The following is a 21,627-nucleotide window of genomic DNA, read 5'->3' on the forward strand; positions in this document are numbered from 1 at the left end:
ATTATTAATTTGAGGATTATCAATATTATTTTAAAATTTATTATATAATTTAAATGTTACTTAAATAAATTAAATATTATACCATCTTTCATCTTATATATTAACGCGAAAATATATATAAAGTTAAAAGTTACATATTCAAAAACCACTTCAGATAGCTTTAAAAAAAATCTTAAAAACCGCCTCAAATAGCTTTTAAAAAAAAGTTAAAGGTTAGTAAAAAAGTTAAAAGATAATTTTCAAACAAATTTAAATGAAAAGCTAAAAACTAAAATAAAAAGGAAAATCTCATTTTTAGTTCTTACCAAACCGACTCTCAGTCTTTTAATTTTCTTTCTAGCATAGATTTTACACATTGTTTGTTTTAAGTGAAAGCTAGAGAAAAGATAAATGGAGAAGAGAAAGCACAAGTCCAAAAAATCCTTCCATTATTTAAAACTAAAAAAAAAACTAAAAAGAAAGAAGCATAAACATGAACACGAGAATCTAAATAATGATATTGAACCCAAACCCAATTGAATTTTAATAATATTTTAAACACATATTTTTTTCTTTCCAATTTTCATAATAAAGTTAATAAGAGGAGTTGATGTTGAAACGGAGAAAATTAAAAGTGTGTAATCATAATAATTTTATGAAAAAGAAAAGCGTCCGAATATTCGAAATTCCGATTCTTCTAGTAATCTTCTCCTAATGTCATTCATTACATACCTATGCTGAACTTAACGCCACACATCGCCAAAATGTTAACCTTTTTCTTTTTTTGACTCAAATCAGGGGTTTTCAACATTTTTCCATGTAAAAACAAATCAGCGGCTCGATACTAACAACTACTACTACTTTACGGTTTACCCCTTCCCCAAGCACAAAAATGTCACGTGACACGCATGCCCCCATCGTTTTCTCCTCTTACACAACCCTTTTAAATAGCCTTACCCATCTCTTGTTTTCTCCACCAAACCACACTCTAATCTCATAATTCTTTTTTCTCCACAACTTTTCAACTCAATATCATGGGTATGTATTCATTCATTCATTCCACTCTTCCTTTTCTCATTTTTCAACCGCTTTTAATCTATAATCACTTATTCATTGTTTTTTTACTTGTTCACCAGCATCTGACAAGAAGATCAGGATCGGTATCAACGGTAATTCAATTTTCACTTTTCTACATTCAGCTTTTTTTTTTCTTTGACCTGATTTTGTTTTCTTAGTAGATTATCTTCTCTTCTGTAAACAGGATTCGGAAGAATTGGCCGTTTGGTTGCAAGAGTTGCTCTTCAAAGAAACGATGTTGAACTCGTTGCCATCAACGATCCTTTCATCACTACTGATTACATGGTAAATTCCTTTTTCACTTGATCCGATTGAACTAACTCGTTTCGATTTTGCCTTTTTTTTGCTATTTACAATGAGTTTTGTTTCTTTATTGCAGACATATATGTTCAAGTATGACTCTGTTCATGGACAATGGAAGCATTTTGAACTTAAGGTGAAGGACTCTAAAACCCTTCTTTTCGGCGAGAAAGAAGTTGCTGTTTTCGGAACTAGGTAATTATTGTAATTTTTGGTTTGATTTTAGAAGTTAAATCAACGATTTGTGATTGTAGATCTGAAAATTTTATTGTGATTAATTAGTTTAGTTAATTGATGTGACTGCATCTGAATATTAGGAACCCTGAGGAGATCCCATGGGGTGAAGTTGGAGCTGACTTTGTTGTTGAGTCTACTGGTGTTTTCACTGACAAGGATAAAGCTGCTGCTCACTTGAAGGTTCATTCATTGCATTGATCTATCCTTCTTGATTTTTTTATTGATTATTAATTAATTTTGTCTTTTTGATTGATTTCATATTGAGTAGTAAAAATTAATTAGAATAGGTGTTTATGAAGATTATTCAATAATTTGAAATTTGTGTAATTTGGATTTGTGGTTGTGATTAGGGTGGTGCCAAGAAGGTTGTCATTTCTGCCCCAAGCAAAGATGCACCCATGTTTGTCGTTGGTGTTAATGAGAAGGAATACAAATCAGACCTTAACATTGTTTCCAATGCTAGCTGCACTACCAATTGCCTTGCTCCCCTTGCCAAGGTTATCAACGACCGATTTGGAATCGTTGAGGGTCTTATGACCACTGTCCACTCTATCACAGCTACTCAGAAGACTGTTGATGGTCCATCAAGCAAGGACTGGAGAGGTGGAAGAGCTGCTTCCTTCAACATCATTCCCAGCAGCACTGGAGCTGCTAAGGTATGTGTATAAGTTCATGGTTTGACAGTATGGATTTTATTGCAATACTCTTGTTGTTTCTAACCATTGAATGTTGAATTTTGGGTCAAACAGGCTGTAGGAAAGGTTCTTCCAGAACTAAATGGTAAATTGACCGGAATGTCATTCCGTGTCCCTACCGTTGATGTTTCAGTTGTTGACCTCACTGTAAGGCTTGCCAAGAACGCAACCTATGAGCAGATCAAAGCTGCTATCAAGTAAAGTTTTAAACTTGAGGCCCTTAAATTTGACCAATAGAATAGTTTTCCCCTGTTAACACAGTCCATTTTGTTGAAATGTCATAAACCAGGGAGGAATCAGAGGGCAAGCTCAAGGGTATTTTGGGTTACACTGAAGATGATGTTGTATCTACTGACTTTGTTGGTGATAGCAGGTAATGTTGATTTTTTAAGCAACTTTAGTCTTCATTGAAGATAAACTGTCATGATCAGTTTTTAAGCAACTTTTTCTTTGAATTTCAGGTCTAGCATATTCGATGCCAAGGCAGGAATTGCTTTGAATGAAAACTTTGTGAAACTTGTTTCTTGGTATGACAACGAATGGGGATACAGGTATAACTCTACTGAGACCTTGCTGTCACAATATAGCTTTGAATACACAGTTATTAGTACTGTTACTGATGAAATTTTGGTTTTTGTTGTTGCAGTACCCGTGTTATTGATCTGATTGTTCACATTGCTTCTGTGGCTTGATGAGTCTGACCTTGGATTGCATTTTTGTCTCGCTGAAGATTTATCAGCATACTGTGAATTTCAATTCTAGAATAAAATTGTGTTGCTGTGAGTGATGTCACTGAGACACAAAGTGTCTGCGTTTTTTTTGTTTGTATTTCAAATTAGTAGACGGCCTTAGGTTTTTCCTCCTCTTGTTTTAGAGATGGATGGCTTTTTTCAGTTTGGTAATCATCTTAATATAAGCAATATTTTGGTTGATATTTCTCTTTGCGCCCTCTTCCTCGAGTTTATTTAAGTTGAGTTTTGCCTGCTGATAAATCCAGTTGTTTTAAATTTGTTTTAAAAAAATTGCAACATAGGTGTTGTATTCAAATTGATAATATTTCAACATCTAAAATTAGAATTTTTAGGCCCAATTCATAATATTTTTAGGGAATTTCTTAACGCATTTAATACACATGTGATGTAGGGCATTTTAAGTGATGTCCTATTAGTTGAGTTTTTTTAATATTGAAATCTCGTATTTAATACACACTCAATGTAAGACACGCATTTAATACACATTCAATGCAGGGGCATTTTGAATAATGTCCTATTAGTATTTTTAATACGGAATGCATTTTGAATGATGTCCTATTAGTATTTTTAATATGGAAGATGCATCTCGGGAAGATTTCTGGAGATATATTTCTGCAATGTTTATACACCATTAGAAGAAGTAGAAATCAAAAATTTGTAATTTGAAAAAATAAAATTAATATTCATAAAATAAAATAAGCATTACATAATTATACTATAATATTTAGTTCGATGTTTCAACATCTTCAAAATATCTTCGATCGATCTTAAGTTCAAAATTGTTGAACTCAATCTTTCCTCTGTTGTCCATCGACGGTTAGCACTGCCCGAGCTTCACAGTTCTTCGATCGTCTTCGTAAGAAAGGAGATTATGGATTTCGTATTTAATATCTACAATAAAGGTGTATTCGTTGAACTTAAACTTCCACTTGGGTGTCGCACTAGAGAAAGGGATATATCCGATGATGTTTATTCGTGACATTTAAGATATTTTTAATTTGTGTGAATAAGAGACAAAAAAAAAGAAAAAGAATTACTAACAACAACAACTAAATCTTATCTCACTAAGTGGAGTCGACTACATGGATCAACTTTCGTCGTAATGTTCTATCTATGACCATAATCATAATCAAAATGTTAAAGTCAAGATCTTTCTTAATATCTTCTTTTATAATTTTTTTAGATCTTCCTTTATTTTTAGTTGTTTTACTTCTCTCCATCTGATCTACTGTCCTTACCATATAATCTACAGATTTTCTTTCTACATGCTTAAACGATCTAATTTTATTTCCACCAACTCTTCTACTATATGTGCTACAACAACACTCTCTCTAATATTGTCATTTTTAATCATATCATATATTGTCTTGCCATATATCCAACACAATATTCTCATCTCTACTACACTTAATTTATTCTCATCTTGATTTTTAATTATTCAAAATTCTACAATATCTCGGGTCTTACTGTGGTCTAATAAGAGTTTTTCTCCAGTTTGAGCAATACATTTGTGTCACATACCCTCCTCCATTTCAACCACTCAACTTGAATTTGATGGTTTGCATCCCTTTTTATTTATCCATTATTTTGTATTACAGACTCAAGATATTTAAATCGCGTGACTTGAGGGATGATATGGTCTTCAAATTTCACCTTTAGGTTAGAAACACTTCTTCTTTTGCTGAACCTATATTCAATATACTCCATCTTACTTTTCCTTAGGCAAAAATCATGTGTTTTCAATGCTCATCTCCAACCTCTCATTTAAATCCTCATTCGACTCTCCAAATAGGACTATAACATCTGCACAAAACATGCATCTCGGTGTTGGCTCTTGGATGTGTTTCGTGAGAACATCCAAGATTAAAGTAAGAAGATAGGGTCTTAAAATTGAACCTTGATGCAAACTTGTTGTAATGGGGAAATCATATGTCTATTTCCACGTGTCCACACACTAGTCGATATCACTTCATACATATTTTGAAATAGCTCGAATATATGCATTTATAACCTTTTTTTTCTCTAGGGATTTATATAATCTCTAGGCACACTATCATACGCATGCTCCAAGTCAATAAAAATTAGGTGTAAATCTTTTTGGTCCATCTGATACTGCTCCATCACACGTCGTAACAAATAGATTGCTTCTCATATATAAAACCAAGTTGATTTCCAATAATTTGTATAGAAACAAAAAACTATCATTTTTTTATATGTGTAGTTATGAATAATTTCTTTGCTCAAAGCTTTTCAAAGTATTTTAACATCTATCTATTTTTATTAAGGGTGTAATTGGTTCGGTTTGGATCGGTTTTTGGAATGTCTGAACTGATGATATCTTCTTCGGTTTGGCTTAGTTCGGTTTTTAGTTTTTATTTTTAAAATGGAACAAAACCAAACTAATCGGTTTGGTTTGGTTTGGTTGATCAGTTTACAACATATTTTTTTCAAATATTATATTCATTTGTATTCTCTACTATCATGTTTTTCGATGTATTTTATGCTATTATTTTTTTTAAATAATATATTTCATATAATATATTTCATGATCTACTTCTTAAACAACTTACAAATTATTCTTAATCCATACGAAACATTGACATATTTTCTATTGCATCATGAAATAAGTTAACTATCAGATACAAAAGTTGGCACTTCGCATGAGAAGATTGATAATTGATTTGAAAGCTTAACAAATAAGATACAACAATAAAAATAAAAGATTTCAATACACATAATTTAATATATTTCACACCTCAAACACACATCAAAACTATTTTGTAACAATGTTAGAAGGAAACTCGTTGAAAAAGAAGAAACAAACAAATAGATGAAAACTAATAAAGAGAACTTGAACACGAATAAGAAAAATATAACCTATAAGAATGACAGTGGCAAGAGAAACGATGGTAGTGGGCAATCAAAGCAACAGTTTGGTGAGAGCATGTTTTTGTGCCTTATGGTTTCTACTTTTTATATTTGAAGTTTGGTTTTGCTTGCATGTTTTGTTCAAAGGAAGCAAGTGCAAACAAAGATGGAGAAGAGTTTGACCGATATAAAGTTTGAGCTTAATAATGGGTTAAATAAAAGATTAAGTAGATATTTATAGTCATTGGTTCAGTTCATCAGTTTGACGGTTTCTAAAAGCTAAAATCGAGAACCGGACCAAACCACATAAGTTTTTATTGGTTTAGTTCGGTTCATGAACCGAAAAAAAAACAATTGATTTTCTCGGATTTGATTTGGTTTGAATTGTGATTTAATTGGTTTTTTCTGATCCGCTTACACCCATAATTTTCATACTCTTTCGAGTGTTAAGTATAAAGAAACAAAAAGATAATTCATGAATAATATATAATTCTTGAATAAAAAATGTAATTTAGAAACAAAATTAGTTTTGCTTCTTTGAAAAAATAAAAATTATTAGAAAAAATTATATTAAGATGTGCCTAAATCAGGGTCAGATTTCGTCCCGTGCAACCCATTCGATTGTATAGGGCCTTTGAAAAATTGGAATCTCGCCTACGTCCTCCGATTACTATTATAAGAAAAAAAATAACTTTAAATATTGATTACTATTATAAATAAAAGAAAATAACTTTTAAATTAATTAATACATGTGTTACCATTAACCCCTAATTTAATTTAAAGGTATTTAATATTAGTAGTTGATCCATCAAATATAACTAAAAAATTATAATAAATTTTATTTTAAAAATTAAGAAAATTTATTATATTTAATTAATTATTTTAATCAATATAAAAGTAATTGCTTTTGCTTATAATTATAAGCTAAGACTATATAAAATTAAATAGATATGTGTATTAATTAGTTCATGAAATTAAATTAAATTATATATTACTAGCTCTTGGGCGCTGTGTTACACCTTTAGGTGTTGTAATAGCACCTTTTAACTTAGGTTGCGTGTTTGAACTTGCTATTGATTTATATTATTTTATTTTTGTTCTAAATTGTTAGTTACTTTTTGAATATAAGTAAAATAAATGTTTATTTATCAACTTTTGTTTAATCTTTAAATCTTTTATATGTTATTTGTTCTGTTTTGGCTAAAGATTTAAATGATCAAAATCTAATTCATTTCTTATTCACTTCACTTAATTTAATCACTTAATTTAATGTATAAAATCAATTCACATGCATAATATATTATATGATCTCCACTTTTGATTACACACGTATTGAATATTGAAGTGACTTGGACGTTGAAGTGTTAATGATTCAGGTCCATCCCGCGCCGCCGTGATGGAGGTCATCACTACCGTTCAAGATCACAAATTCTTCAACTACATCTATTTTTAATTCATAAACGGAACATTATTTATAGGTTATAATTAAATGTTTAAAATTTCATCATAAGATCAACTAATTTATTATTGAATTTTATTATCAAATATAACATATTATTATTTGTGGTTTGATTTATTTTTTTAGAAAAATATATGTTAATATTATTTTATAATAGTATATTAAAATTTAGCGAAATCATTATTATTTGATGGTTATGGATTTATTAAAATAATTAATTATCCGTATTGCAGAAATTTTTCAACGAACTATTTTTTTTATCAAATGGTATGGATTTTTAGAATTTTTTTATTAAAATGACCACATTTAAAAAAAAATCCCAAAATAATCCATATTTCAGATAATTTTCCAAAATAACCTACTTTGAAGAACAGGTGTCAGATGAATTGACGCCTGCTCTTTAAGTTAAAGAGGTGACGCCAATTGAATCGGCTTATACATCTAGTGCTGCCAATCCAATTGGCGCCTACGTATTAGGTTTAAGATGAGGTGCCAATTGGTCTGATACCTATGTGTGTTGTGTAATTTTTTTTTGAAAAATAATGTATATTTTATATAAAAGTCGAATCAGACTAATTAGTACTAATATTAATATGCGTTTACATATGAATACCAAAAAGACTAATGTCATTGACGGGGATGACCTAATCGACCTCTAGTACCACATCCCTTAACTACCCGAACGCGTGACCCTAACCTATGTTAATGATTCACCCCAGGTCTTTGAGGATTTTAAAGGTCAGGAACATCACGACCACCTGCAAGAGATTCCCTAAGATATTCAGACAAATCTACATAGTCCTGTGTATGCAATAAAGCGCTACCGCCATAGCTGAGTTCGTGACCCATGCCAGAGTAGTTGGGATATGTTTGAGTTATTTGAGGGTGGTTGGGACGATTGAAGGGCGACATTGGTGTGAATGATGCGTCGAGGAAAGGTTGAAATGGTTGTTGTGGTGTTTGACAGCCATATGGTTGTTGCATGTTTTGGTTTTGTGATGTTTTGGCTTCTTAGCTATAGTAGGAGGAGGGACGATTGATGTTAAATGATCGCTGAGTGTTTTGGCTAAGGCGGCTATGGTAGGGTGATGTGTTGGGTGTGTAGCAATGTTGGGTGTCTTGATGATGATCTTCTTGTTGATGGTGGTACAGTTTATGCTCTTGGTATTCTGGTTGGGTGTTTGGCATGCTAAGGTCGTAGGTTTGTCTGTTTGTGGGCCGATAATTTTGATGGGTAGGGGGCTATGAGTAACTGGTTTGACGATGTTGTGGGGGGTTAGATGTTGAACCCTTTTGTGTGTAAGTTACCTGGCGTGGGTCGTATAGGTACATATCCTCGGCGAGGAACTCAAATACAAAAAATATGTACCAAGCTATATAATTACGAGTTGGGTTTTCTTTGGTTGGCATCACAACGTCAGTTAAGACATGGTCTTGTCGGTGCTTCCATTTTTGACACTCAGATCTAGCGAAGTTTTGTCAAGGTTAAAGTTCCATTGGTCGTTAACTATTCATAGATGCTATTCTCCGATGTTTGTCGGGGGATCTGGGATGTGTTGAAGCATACCGAACTACAATTTAACACAGACACTATGGTGCATCTCGACAGTGGTGAACCTTATGATCGGTGTGCATGCAATCCAAACGACTGCATCTTGTTCGTTGATTTCATGGTCATGATCCAAGTTTAGATATGGACGCCAAATGATATGAAATGTGAAAATATATTAGATTATAAAATGGGTCATATTATAAACAAATTATTACGAATTAATTCGGTTAATGACAATACATCTGTTGGTCGAAGGTGATCCAAGAGATTGCGATATTGGGCAATATAGTGTCTAGGACATCTGTTGTAACTCATACCACGAGCCGACCATCTACACCAAAAAAGTAAATACATTATTTAGAGATAGTAATTGGTAAAGTAAGTAAATATCGTTAATTGTTAAGAACTTACTTTTGTGCATACAAGAATGTGAACGAGTTGTGGTTGATGGGCGCTAGGGACAATAGTCTGGACCAACCCCATACTTGGAGCAAAATAGTACATCCAGAAAATGTAGATGTGTTTTTGTGTGCATTTTTACACAAAGAGCTATCAAGAAAAGCCAAACGAGAGGGTCCCTAACTATAACTTCTTATTCTATCCACATGTCTTAATAAAGGTAAATACATAACATGCATACTAGAACCACTACCTTCGGGAAATAAAAATAAACCAATTAAAAGCATAATATAACACCTAAGTTTTATTATTCGAGCGTATTCGGTAGAATTTTCATCTAAGTGTAAGTTGTTGAAATATGCCTCAAGGCATGAAAGGAGTATACCTTGACCTCTCAAGTTATCATCTAACAAGTTAGCATCCAAGAGTTCCATGCAAATTGAATTTGCATAATTGGTTTTCCCATTTACCGCCTTACCCTCGATAGGCAGCCCCAATAACATGTACACATCTTCTAATGTTACATCACATTCACCGGTTGGAAACCAGAATGTGTGTGTCTCAGGATGCCATCTTTCACATAAAGCTAGAATAAATTTATTATTAACCGACCAAGACATGGTTTTTCTAACATGTTCAAAACCGGCGAGTTCGACATAAGGTTGAATCAACTTGTCGATGGTAACAAATTCGTGGGCACGAGTTCGAAACCTAGAAACTTCCTAAAAAATAAACAATAAAATAAGTTTTTTCATAAAATAATGTGTTAGAAATTTTTTCGTAGTGAGTAGAGACACTTACATAAGTCGCTATGTTGGCGATTGTTCCTCTATGTGATTCACCGATAGTAAGTAGAGACATTTTATCGTAGTGTTACAGATGAAGAAGTGTTTGTTGCAAATGAAGAAATGTTTGTTGTTGATGAAGAAGTGTTGGTTTTTATGTCTATTTATAATGAAAAGCATGCACTTGTGCCCATGCTAGAAATACATCCTAGCGTCAGTATAATTGGCGACCACATCTCAATTTAAATGCTAGCGCCATCTCAATTGGTGCCTTCTAGGTGTCTAGTTGCATGGCTATCTCGTGGCAGGTCTTCCATGCTTAGTATTTTCAATAGGATGCATGGCTAAGGCATGCATCGCAGAATCTCGGGGGCATGCACAAAAGGCGCCTATGTATAATACTCAAAAGCAGACGCCAATTGGACTGGTGCTAGGTCTTGCATGCATGGTCATGTCATGTTCTTCTATTAATGCTCTTACTCATACCAACAGAAATTCATACTCTTACTCAAACCAAAACAACTTCATTGTCAAACCTACACAATTTCATTATCATACTATGTCATCTACACCTAAATATACTATCAACGCTCACTGCAACGGTGAGACATATGAGTCTGATGTATATGAGTTTAGTTTTCGAAACACCGAAACTATCCGATTTACAATCAAGAGAAATTCAAATTTCTTACATTTGAAAAAACGAATAGAAACCTATCTAGGATCTTGTCCCGTGTCACAAATCACGTACTTGAGTCCAATTTATTTTGAAAATAATCAATGGAAATTTTACCCGCTAAAGGTGCGAGACGATGAAGATGTTAAATATATGTTTGTTAGTCACGAACATTCTGGTTTCAACTCTATTGAGTTATATATTAATCTCCAACAAAGTATACCATGTCAACAATCTCAGATAACTGATCAAGCTGAATCTGATGAATTTGAATAAGAAGACTCAGATGAAGCCGACGCAGAAGTCAACGTCATTGACGGAGAAAAAGAAGAAAGCAAGACACAGGTCGATCATATGTTGAACATTGAAGATGACGATCATCGAGCGCCATTACCTCCAAGTCATGTATATTGTCTGCCTCAACATATGACAAACATGAAATTGCATGACAATAACACATCTGAAAGTGTTTTTTACAACCCATATCCACAGTCAGAGGGTGAGTTAAAAGTGGGAGACAGGTTCCACACTAAACAAGAATGTGTGCGAGCTATCAAAAAAATTCTCATGGATAACTATGCTGGTTTCTCTGTGAAACGCACTGATTCGAGAAGGTATGTCATTGAACGTCGTAACATTCTTTGCAAGGTTCAGATGTCTATGTCTCACAGGAAGAGAAGTGATTCTTGGAAGATATCTTCTATAGACCCACCTCACCATTGCATTGGCACTAATATTGTACAGGATCACCGAAAGTTAAATGTTGAATTGATATGTCAAGACATTTTTCCGCTTGTTAATAAAGACCTATCAGTGAAGGTGAGTATAATAATATCTCATATCATCACACAATATAATTATACTCACTCTTACAAGAAATCATGGATTGCAAGGACAAAAGCTGTTGAACATGTATTCAGCAACTGAGAGGATTCATACAAAAAATTGCCATTGTTTTTATGGGCACTTAAGACATATGCACCAGGGACTGTTGCCATTATGGAGACGTTTCTAGCATTTACGCCAGACAGAACTTATGTTGGTGGAAATAGAATATTTCACCGATTCTTTTGGGCGTTTCAACCATGCATAAAAGGTTTTTCATTCTGCAAACATATTATTCAAATTGATGGAACATGGTTATACGAAAAATACAAGGGAACCTTGCTTATGGATGTTGAACAAGAAGGAAACAATAATGTCTTTCCCATTGCCTTTGCTCTGGTTGAAGGTGAAACCGCTGGTGGTTAGGGTTTCTTCCTTAGTCATCTCAGAACACATGTCGCTCCACAAGCCAACCTCTGTTTGATTTCAGATAGACATGATGCTATTGAGAGTGCTTACAATAACCATGATAACAAATGGCATAATCGTCCTTCTACCCATGTCTATTGCATTAGACATATCACACAAAACTTTATACGTGCAATCAAAGACAAGAACCTTCACAAAAAAGTGGTGAACGCAGGGTATGCTTTAACTTAGGCGTCATTTCAACATTACCGTGACAAAATTAGATTGTTAAATGCAGATGCAGGAAGGTGGGTGGATAACATGCCATTAGCGCAGTGAACAAAGGCATTTGATAGAGGGTGTCGATGAGGCTACGCGACAAAAGACCTTATGGAATGCATGAACGTCGTCTTCAAAGGAATTTGAAATCTACCAATAATCGCATTGGTGAGGACAACCTATTTTAGGTTGGCATCGACCTTCGCAACCAGAGGCGAAAGATGGAGTGCACTATTAATGTCAGGTCAATTATTCATTGAATGTTGTATGAAAGTGATGAAAGAAGAAAGTATAAAAGTTAGCACACATGCAGTTACAATCTTTGACTCTCATAGGAAAAAATTTAGTGTACAGGAAACAATGGACCATAATAAGGGGAGGCCAAATTTATCCTATGCTGTCAGACTAAATAGAAGTTGGTGCAACTGTGGCAAGTTCCAGACCTTCCGTATTTCCATGGTTCTAAAATTTTGTTTCAAGTTATATAAGCGAAAGGTAATAGAAGATAGATAATGAACACTGGATAGACCGAACATCTAATTCATTAACAAATCAGAGTAACATAAATAGTTCTTACAAGAGAAATAAGCAGATAATCAAAACAAAAGTGCAAATCAGAAACTCCATCAACAATCCTGATGGTGGTCACTATATGGAAAACAAAAAGACAATCTTAATATTTCCAATCCATATAAGTCAGAGGTCCTCCACTCTTGATATACTTCAGGCTCCATGCTTTGGACTCTTCAAACAACTTCTATGTTTCTTCCTGATTGCGCTTCTGGACAAGGCTTCGGATAACCACATCTTTTCGAAAAATCATACCATCCAAGTACCGACATTGGTCAATCAACTTCTCAAATTCGTTGCATTCTAGGAGTTGAATCTGTAAGGGAGCATCATCTCTTTCTTTCAACTGAGCTTTTAGGCTTGCAATCTCCTCCATAGCTTTGTCCAAATGAATGTGGTTTCCTTTGAGCTGAATTTCCACTCCTAGCCTCTGGTTATTTTCCTCTTCGCATTGAACATTCTTATCCTGAAGTTGCTTCTCTAATCTTTTAATCTTGGCCTTGTACTTCCTCTTCAACTTGGCTTTGGAGACTTTAAGTGATTCATGTTCTCGATGCTTTTGCTTGATTTCTTCTTCAACTTCTTCAAGAGCTATCCTTTGTTCTTCAATAACTGTAGAAGTATCCCCTCTAATTCTGTCGACTTTAGGCTTCTTTCTGACCCTTCCCTCCACAACAAGACCATATTCACCAATAAAATCATCTCTTTCTCTAAATTTATCAGTCAAATCCATCTTTTCTTGCCTAAAGCTAAAGACTTGCATGCTCAACTCTTCTTTCTCCTACTTCAACTTCTTGTTCAAATGCAAAGTCTTATTGAAGTATTCTCTAGGCACAAAATCAGGGTGATCTGGCTCTTGAGGATACAATGGCTTCTCTATTGGAAAAGGAAACAAGATAGATTGAACTATATCTTTGATCCAATCCGCATAAGGAGGATAAGCAACACAATCTTTCTTGCCAAAGAATTCTTTTCCTTTACACGAACTGTGGCTTCAGGCCTTAGCAACCTTCTTCATCATCTCAAAACCATCAGTCACATTGTAGAACAAGGACTATTGTATACTTTTATTCCCTGGAGGTCCTTTCAAAGCATAACCCAATTGTCTTTGAGATAGCACGGGATTGTAGTTTATACCTCCCCTAACACCCATGAGAGGCACATTAGGAAACTCTCCACAACTCACAATCACCTCAGATTTTTCCATCCTATCCAACCTTAAGTTATACCACACCAGGTCATTGGAAGTAAGTCCCATCAATCTCTTGGACCACTTAGAGGTTTCTTGTTATCTGCGAATGCTCCTTTGCAAGGGAGATGGCTTCAGAACCAATGATACAAAAGAGGAGCACAACACCATACTAATCCACCTCTCTTCTTGTGATTTATGGAACGAATGGAATGTTAAACATCTTCCAAATGTATTGGTACGGGGTTCCCCATCATGAAGATATGAATGGAGTTCATATCGACAAAATCAACCACGTTGGGAAACAAAATAATGCCATAGATGCTGAAAGCCAAAACAGTGTTAAAAACCTTCCAATTCTCTTCTTTAGCCAAAGCATCCAGAGTGGTCAAATGAAAGCTAAAATTAAACCCAGGGAGTCCTCCTTTTGTCTTAAGATTAGCATCCGCCACATATTTGCCCAAATAAAGGGCAGCAACAATATGTTCCGAATCAGGGACCTCCATAGACGCACGGAAAGGAACTTGAAGTTTGATGGGAATTCCCAGAATACATGAATAATCTTCCAAAGTTGGCGCCAATTGATAATCTAGGAAGGTAAATCACCACAAAGGAGGATCATAGAATTGTAGCAGAGTGTGAAGTGCACTGTGTTGATATTTGCTGAGAGGAGCTTTGAGGTGATCTACAATCTTCCCATAATCCCTCTTGAAAATTTCCAGATTGCCAGGAGGGGATCTCTCAGCTACCTCGTGAAGGGAATCCAGACTGACCTCAGGAAACTTGTAAGAAATATGTCCATCTCTACCAGTATCCATCTTTAGCGATGACTTAAATAACGAGAATCAAGAATTAAAAACACCTGGAAGTACAAAGACATGTGTGTTAAGAGAATGAACATGATGATGCTTATGAATGCAAATGTGGTTTCTATACCAATGGATAACTGTTGTGCTTGATAACTGAATGAATGTCTCTAGTTCAAAAGTTCAACATAGTTCTTAGAAAATCGGGTATGATGAAGGATTATTTTGTAACACCCTCCCCAACTCACAGGTAGGTTCTAATCAGAACAGGATAGGCTTCTAAATGGCAACCAGAATCGATAGTTCTTATGATAATACTCTATTTAGTGCATAAGGCATGCAAGACAAAAGCATTCTCACCAGAACCTCATCTGGGCGTGGTATGTCATACAAACTCTTCCGTGTCAGGCGCCACGAGAGTTAACATGACTATCTGCTCTAACCTATGTGTCACTAGCCTGGGTAGTGGGCATTTTACCTCATAGTAATATCCCACCTAACCTGCAAATAAAAAATCCAACAACCAAGACAACAACAATATCCAAAGTATGAAGAGTAATAAAATGCAATGAGAAAGTGAAACATAAAGAAATAAACACCCAATGAAAATAAAATAATCAAGACGTAGGACTGACTTGCTTAGAGAGAGTCCCTAGCTGTCGCATCTCGGAGAAATGTGCACACAAAACAGAGTCGTCACCAATATTATTTATCCCAAGATAGGGAAAGGAAACATTGAGTAAACCTACATAAGGATGAATCTAATGATCTCGCAACCAAAAGATGGGTAAGGGAGTCGATTACGCAATAAGAAGGTATTAGCACCCTTCACGTCTGTAGTATTCTACAAGATCCACTCTTGCTGTTCTAATCAAAAGGGTGTGTTTATTCTAAAACTTAATGACTAAAGGGAATGCATGGAAATAGATGAATTACTTATAAAATAAAAAGAAAGTTTTTATTATTGCGCTCGATTAGGTTTTGCAACCCAATGCCTACGTATCAATAAAGAATCAGAGCATCGTAGTTCTTCTTAAAAATGTTGGTTTGTTGGTGCTTTTTATGGGTAACCACCCTTATTGAAATTTTTCATAAGAAAATCCAAGTGGCAAAATAAATTTTGATTGGTTGAGTATTTTTTTGAAATAATACATCAAATGATCCACCCAAAGCAGGAGGCATCTAAGTACTTCAATCTTATTGCTGAAAGAGTTCAAGTAGTACATAGAATGTTTTTGGATTTTGATTAAGAAAGGTTTTTGTCTTAGAATGAATGCAACATAGAAATGGAAAATCTAAGGGAATTCTCAAGATAAACCCTAATGTTGGCATACAATAGTGGTCCTAAAGTTTGGGTAAGATGGAAACATCTACCTGAGTTATCATGCAAAGATTGACATAGGGTTAAGGATAAAGGGGGTCTACCTAATGTTGTCATGCTTGGTTAACAAACCTAAGGTCTACTTTAGTTCAAACTTAACCAAGAATGATCCAAAGAAATCTTATGGGGAACATGTTGTTCACACAAGGAAAAGAGATGAAAGAAGAAGACAACTCCATATCAAGTCATAGTGAAAGTAGAAACAAATTCACAAAGTAAGCCATATCAAGTCATGGTGAAAGAAAAGTAGTAACAATCCATATCATGTCAAAGGGGGGAGATAAAAGAATATAAAGGCAAAACAATCCATATCAAGTCATGTAAGAACAGATACGAGATAACAAAGTAATCCATATCAAGTCATGGAAAGAAAATATAAGCCATAGCAATCCATATCAAGTCATGGAAGAACAAATGAAATATAAATAGAGTAATACATATCAAGTCATGGAAGAAGAATACAAGAAAATGACAAGTTATAAAGTCAAAATGAGCAACAATATCACATCCAAATAAACATAAGGACATGTCCTACTTCTAAAGGTCATGCATACATGGTTTAAGCATCAAAGCATACAATCAACATGTAAATTTGTAAAGTGAAATGAACACAAGTGTGAACAATTTAGACATAGCCAAGGACATAGTATAGGATTTTGAGATCAAAACATAACATCAATACATAAAGACACTCAAGACATCACAAAGATACCATATCAAAACATACTCAAAGGTTAAGACAGGTAATAATCAAATTCAAACCCTAGCCATGCTCCTAAGGCTAATGAACTTAAATCAAGTATAGATGAAATAAAATCATGGGAAAATGGTATCAAACCAAACAAGTCATAAGTATATGGCATATTAAACTTCACATACAAGTCAATTCAAGCATCATGAATGAATCACATAATATATGCTTCAAAATAGGCCAAAAGATAGGCAACCAATCACATAAGTTCAAAGAAGCTTAAGTAACAAGTAATCAAACAATGAAAGTACACACATGACATCAAGGGGTGTTGTGACTTGTACAATAAATTAACTCAAAATGAGGTTCTAGAGTAACAAGGTAAGTCACCAAAACTTCACACACATATCAAAGCTAAATAACTTGATAAACAAGTAAAGATATCATCCTAGAAAAAGAATCCTTTATAAAAAATCAACAAGATGAACAAAGATTAAAAGAGGTATGCTTATAAGTCATGGGACAATAACAAAATCCTCTTCCAGGTATCAAATACAACTTCTAAACTTCAAGAGGTACCCAAAAGCAAGTAGACTCAAAGTTCAAGCATAACTAACAAGTCAAATGATGGTCATCATCCAAGTAAGGAATCCTTTACCCAATTAAAGAAAATAACAAATGCCAAATGAAGTTGATACATTAAAAATGAAAGGAGAAAAATGGATCCTAAGCTCCTAAGAGTTTTACCATTTACTAAACTCAAAACTAGGTCAAGAAAAGAAGAATGTAGCTCCTAATGTGTCATCATGATGAATTGTAATGGAATACCATTCAAAGAATCATAAGAGAAAGGTATAAGGATACCAAGACCAAGGAAATCAGAAGTATGGACAAGGGGAAACAAATCCAATTGGACTCATAGCACTCAAATTGGAATGCACAAGACACAATCCAAACTATGATCTCAAAAGCAAGCGAATAAAATTCAAGATAATCAATCAAAAGAACATCAATTGGAAATACTTAAAAGGGGTCACATGGATGAAATTAGGACCTCTAAATGATGATTATGAGGTCAAGGGAGAATGAGAAAGAGATCCCACATGGTTGCACAAGTGCATTCCAAAATAATTAACTAGATGCAAAGTATATCATAAAAGAACAAGCTTGCTTGGATAATTCAAGAAAAATGGTTAAAAGCATAGAAAAATTATGAAAAATTATGCCTTGCAAGATGAAACCATAAACTTAAAATGTCCCAAATATATATTCAAAATTATGTGCATAAGTGTTAAAACAAAACTACCATTCAAGCAATGCATCAATAGTTGGTCAAAACCCCAAAATAAGACTCTAAAATAACTTAAAATTATTAATCTTTAAGTTAATTGAAAACCCAAATGGCCTATGTTCATGTGTCTAAAAGTTTACAAAATAATAGGTCAAAAATCAAATGGGAAAATCAATAACCAAACCCTAATAAACAAATTAAATTAGTTAAACCTAATTAAATACAATAATCAAAATAAATGTTTAAAATGAATCAAAAATTAAAATAAAAAATATGGAAAAATAAATAATACTAAAAATAACAACTATGAATTAATTGGGAATTTTTGGCATAAGGGAAGTAATTTAAATAAATTAGGAAGAGACAAAAGAAATTAAATAAGTGAAAATGGCAAGGGGGCGTATAAGCAAAAGTGAAATGAACTGAATCCAATTGAAATATGCTCATGGGCCCAAAACAGAGGGGTGGGGAAAGCGAAATCCTCAGGCCTAGAGTCCAAACCAATCCAAAACCCGGTTTTTGAAACATGACATTTAAAAAGAAAATGAAATGTACAAAAATATGTGAACATGACCTCAACCGGTCATGTTCCACCTAAGTCACTAGCGGACAAAAATTAAACCCAACCAATCACGGCCTGCCAACGCTCATCTTCAACCTCTGATCATGCAAACAATAAACCTTAAACACGAATACAACAGGTTCACTTCCAATCCAAATAACTCCTCCCACGGTGCATAAAAATGAATAGAATAAAAAACAAACATGTAGATCTCGTGGAGTACTACAATAATATCCCAAACAAGACTTAAAAACATGGATGGATCAAGGAGAAATATGGTGTGAAAGTTGAGGAAAACACACTGTTTCAAAAATTTCAACAAACTCAAAAATCACATATTCAAGTAATCAGCCGAAGATAACATGTTGGGCCAACTTCAAACGTCATTCTTAAACATTTCATGGCATGTGCATCTTAAAAATAGAGGAGGTGCAATGAGAGAATAACTTACCTAGTGGAGAAGATCCACTGCTTCTTGAGCTTGGAGGAGTTGCAGAAACAAAGAAAATGGAGTTTGGTATTCTTCTGGAAACCGAAATGATGTTGAGTGAGTAGTGAAGATGAACTCAAAAATGGAAAAAATGAAATCCTCAAGTTCAGTGCTGCAGCTCCCGAGTTCTCTTTCCTCAATGATCTCTCCCTCACAATTAGGTTAAAGTTAGCTTAAATACCATGCTTATGATGAGGTGTCATGCCTTGCTTTGGGACAAAACCATTGGAGGGAAAGTTGGTAAGCTTATGCAAAAATGAAGTTTGGCATGCAAGGCTGCATTTTGATTGTATGGAATATGTGTGTTGTGTCGTTTTTGGCAGCATGATGTGGAATGAGAGGGCTAAGGATTGTGACTCAGTGGAGAGAGAAAGAGATAATCACAAACATTTCCCATTTTGGCCAAGTTTGGACATGGTATGCAAGCACCTAAATCATGTGTTGTTGGTTTATTCAAGGCAAAGGGAATGTTTGTTGGTCGTATCGAACAAACTTTGCTACAAAGGGAATGCATCATCATGCATAATTTCAACCAAAAAAAGTGTGGTAATGGAGATTGAAACATGGTGTCTTTGAACCAATAAATCCATGGCATCTTGGCCAAATGGAGTGAGATAAGACATTTTGGAAAGATGGGAAAGAGGGGAGCATAATTGATGGTGGGGGTAACTTAAAACAAAACCTAGAGATCCTTCAAAAGTAGGCACGAAGATGATTGCTTATGACTGCATGCCAAAGTGTCACATAAAGGTCATTCTGAGGACCTAACTTGCCATGTCCATAACTTGCTCCTCAAGCTACAAAATAGGAGAATGTTTGAAGTAAAAGTGGAGAGGAGATAATGCCCTACAACTTTCATATTGAGGTCGAATCCAAATGAAACTTGTAACCTTGTGAAAATTGGACATGACGTAGGTTGTGTGGAATGACCAAATACTTAGAAAAAATTTCACTAAGTATAAAGCCCAAACAACCAATCCAATGTCATGACTTGTGAGGGTGATATCTTGAGTTGTGGCTATCCAAATGAATTATTCTTAGGATCAATGGAAAGGGGAGACTTATCACTATAACTTTCATGTTGGAAGAAATTTTAGATGGGGGCCCTAATGTCCTTAAAAACTGCCATGAACATGCTTGGGAATCCTGACTTGGGACACTTAGAAATTTTCTAAGTGTTGGGATAATCGAGTGAATTTGAAATACCTTACTTTCAACGACCATAACTAGAGCCATGATAATCCAAATGCTTCAATATTGGTACCTACTTAAATCTTGGAGAAAGGAGAACAAAATTCAAGTTAAGGTCAATTTGGTTTGGAGTCTTGATCATAGAGAACAAAGGCCATGAAAGTATCTGCTCATTAACACTAATCTTGCCAAAAATAGCAAGTTTCCAAAACCCTAATTTTCAATTTAAGCAACTTTACAAAATTCTTGATTTTTGATGAATCTCTTGACTTTTCTTGGTCAAATTTCAACCATAGACCATGTTTGACTTGTGGAACACAATATTGACCCAAGGTTCAAAAGTTGACTTTTTTACCTGCTCAATTGACTTTTCCCCAATTGAATCAAAACAATGGTCATCTGGACAATTGAACCTCTTTTGACTAACTAAGATGGACAATTTTCCACATATGGACACTTAGGTACACATAGAATACCATGGAATCAAGTCTTGCTCAAAATATCAGAAATAAACTGATTTGATCATAAACCCTAATTTCAGTCTAAAAGGATAAGATAGAAGAACACATCTTCATAACCTTGATTCCTCTAGGGAAAGTGGAGAAACTTTTGAACAAAGATGTCTTGTATAATGATATGATGAAGATGACTCAAAATTGGTCCATGAGTATGCCACATACTGAGGTAATCAACACTCCTAGCTCAGGGATCAAGAGATAGGAGAGTGTGATCCACTTCCATTTTCTTGCAATTCATTTAACTGATGAAGTAATGGATAATTTGAGATGTCCTGAGTCATAATAAAACCCTTGTAGCTTGAATGACCATGAAGTTGAGGATAACTCAACCTCATTTTCATTGATTATCACCTTTCTTCCTTCTGAAGCTTGAAGAAAAATCACAAGAGAGATGCCTTAATCTCCAAAACCATAGAAACTAATGATATGTATGAATGTATATGATGATAAAACATAAGCCAATAAGGTCACAAGGAAGAGGGTAAATTTTAGGGTACAACAATACCTCCTTTCAATTTTTGTAACCTTTGATTTTGATATATTAATAACTTTTTGTTACAACAATGTTAACAACAAACATCACCCCAACTTAAACACACTTAAAAACGACAAGATCTGAATAAACAACACAAACAACAAATATCTAA

The 21,627-nt window shown here is 34.3% G+C and overlaps 1 protein-coding gene across 1 annotated transcript; it reads left to right on the forward strand.

Moving 5' to 3' along the window:
• The first annotated feature begins 903 nt into the window (after positions 1-903).
• LOC127083068 (glyceraldehyde-3-phosphate dehydrogenase, cytosolic) lies at positions 904-3,222 on the forward strand. Its single transcript, XM_051023297.1, has 10 exons — positions 904-1,017; positions 1,116-1,148; positions 1,241-1,341; positions 1,436-1,551; positions 1,674-1,773; positions 1,944-2,249; positions 2,343-2,485; positions 2,578-2,661; positions 2,750-2,839; positions 2,935-3,222. The coding sequence occupies exons 1-10, from the start codon at positions 1,014-1,016 to the stop codon at positions 2,978-2,980; spliced, it is 1,023 nt and encodes a 340-aa protein (XP_050879254.1). The 5' UTR covers positions 904-1,013; the 3' UTR covers positions 2,981-3,222.
• The last annotated feature ends 18,405 nt before the right edge of the window (positions 3,223-21,627 follow it).

This window comes from Lathyrus oleraceus, chromosome 5 (genome assembly GCF_024323335.1).
Source record: "Lathyrus oleraceus cultivar Zhongwan6 chromosome 5, CAAS_Psat_ZW6_1.0, whole genome shotgun sequence".
Classification (NCBI taxonomy): Eukaryota; Viridiplantae; Streptophyta; class Magnoliopsida; order Fabales; family Fabaceae; genus Lathyrus; species Lathyrus oleraceus.

Bases quoted from the DNA above. Each gene is read 5' to 3' on its own strand.
- LOC127083068 (XM_051023297.1), top strand. The intron at 1,149-1,240 runs GTAATTCAATTT...TTCTGTAAACAG, and splicing joins GATCAGGATCGGTATCAACG to GATTCGGAAGAATTGGCCGT. The intron at 2,486-2,577 runs GTAAAGTTTTAA...GTCATAAACCAG, and splicing joins CAGATCAAAGCTGCTATCAA to GGAGGAATCAGAGGGCAAGC.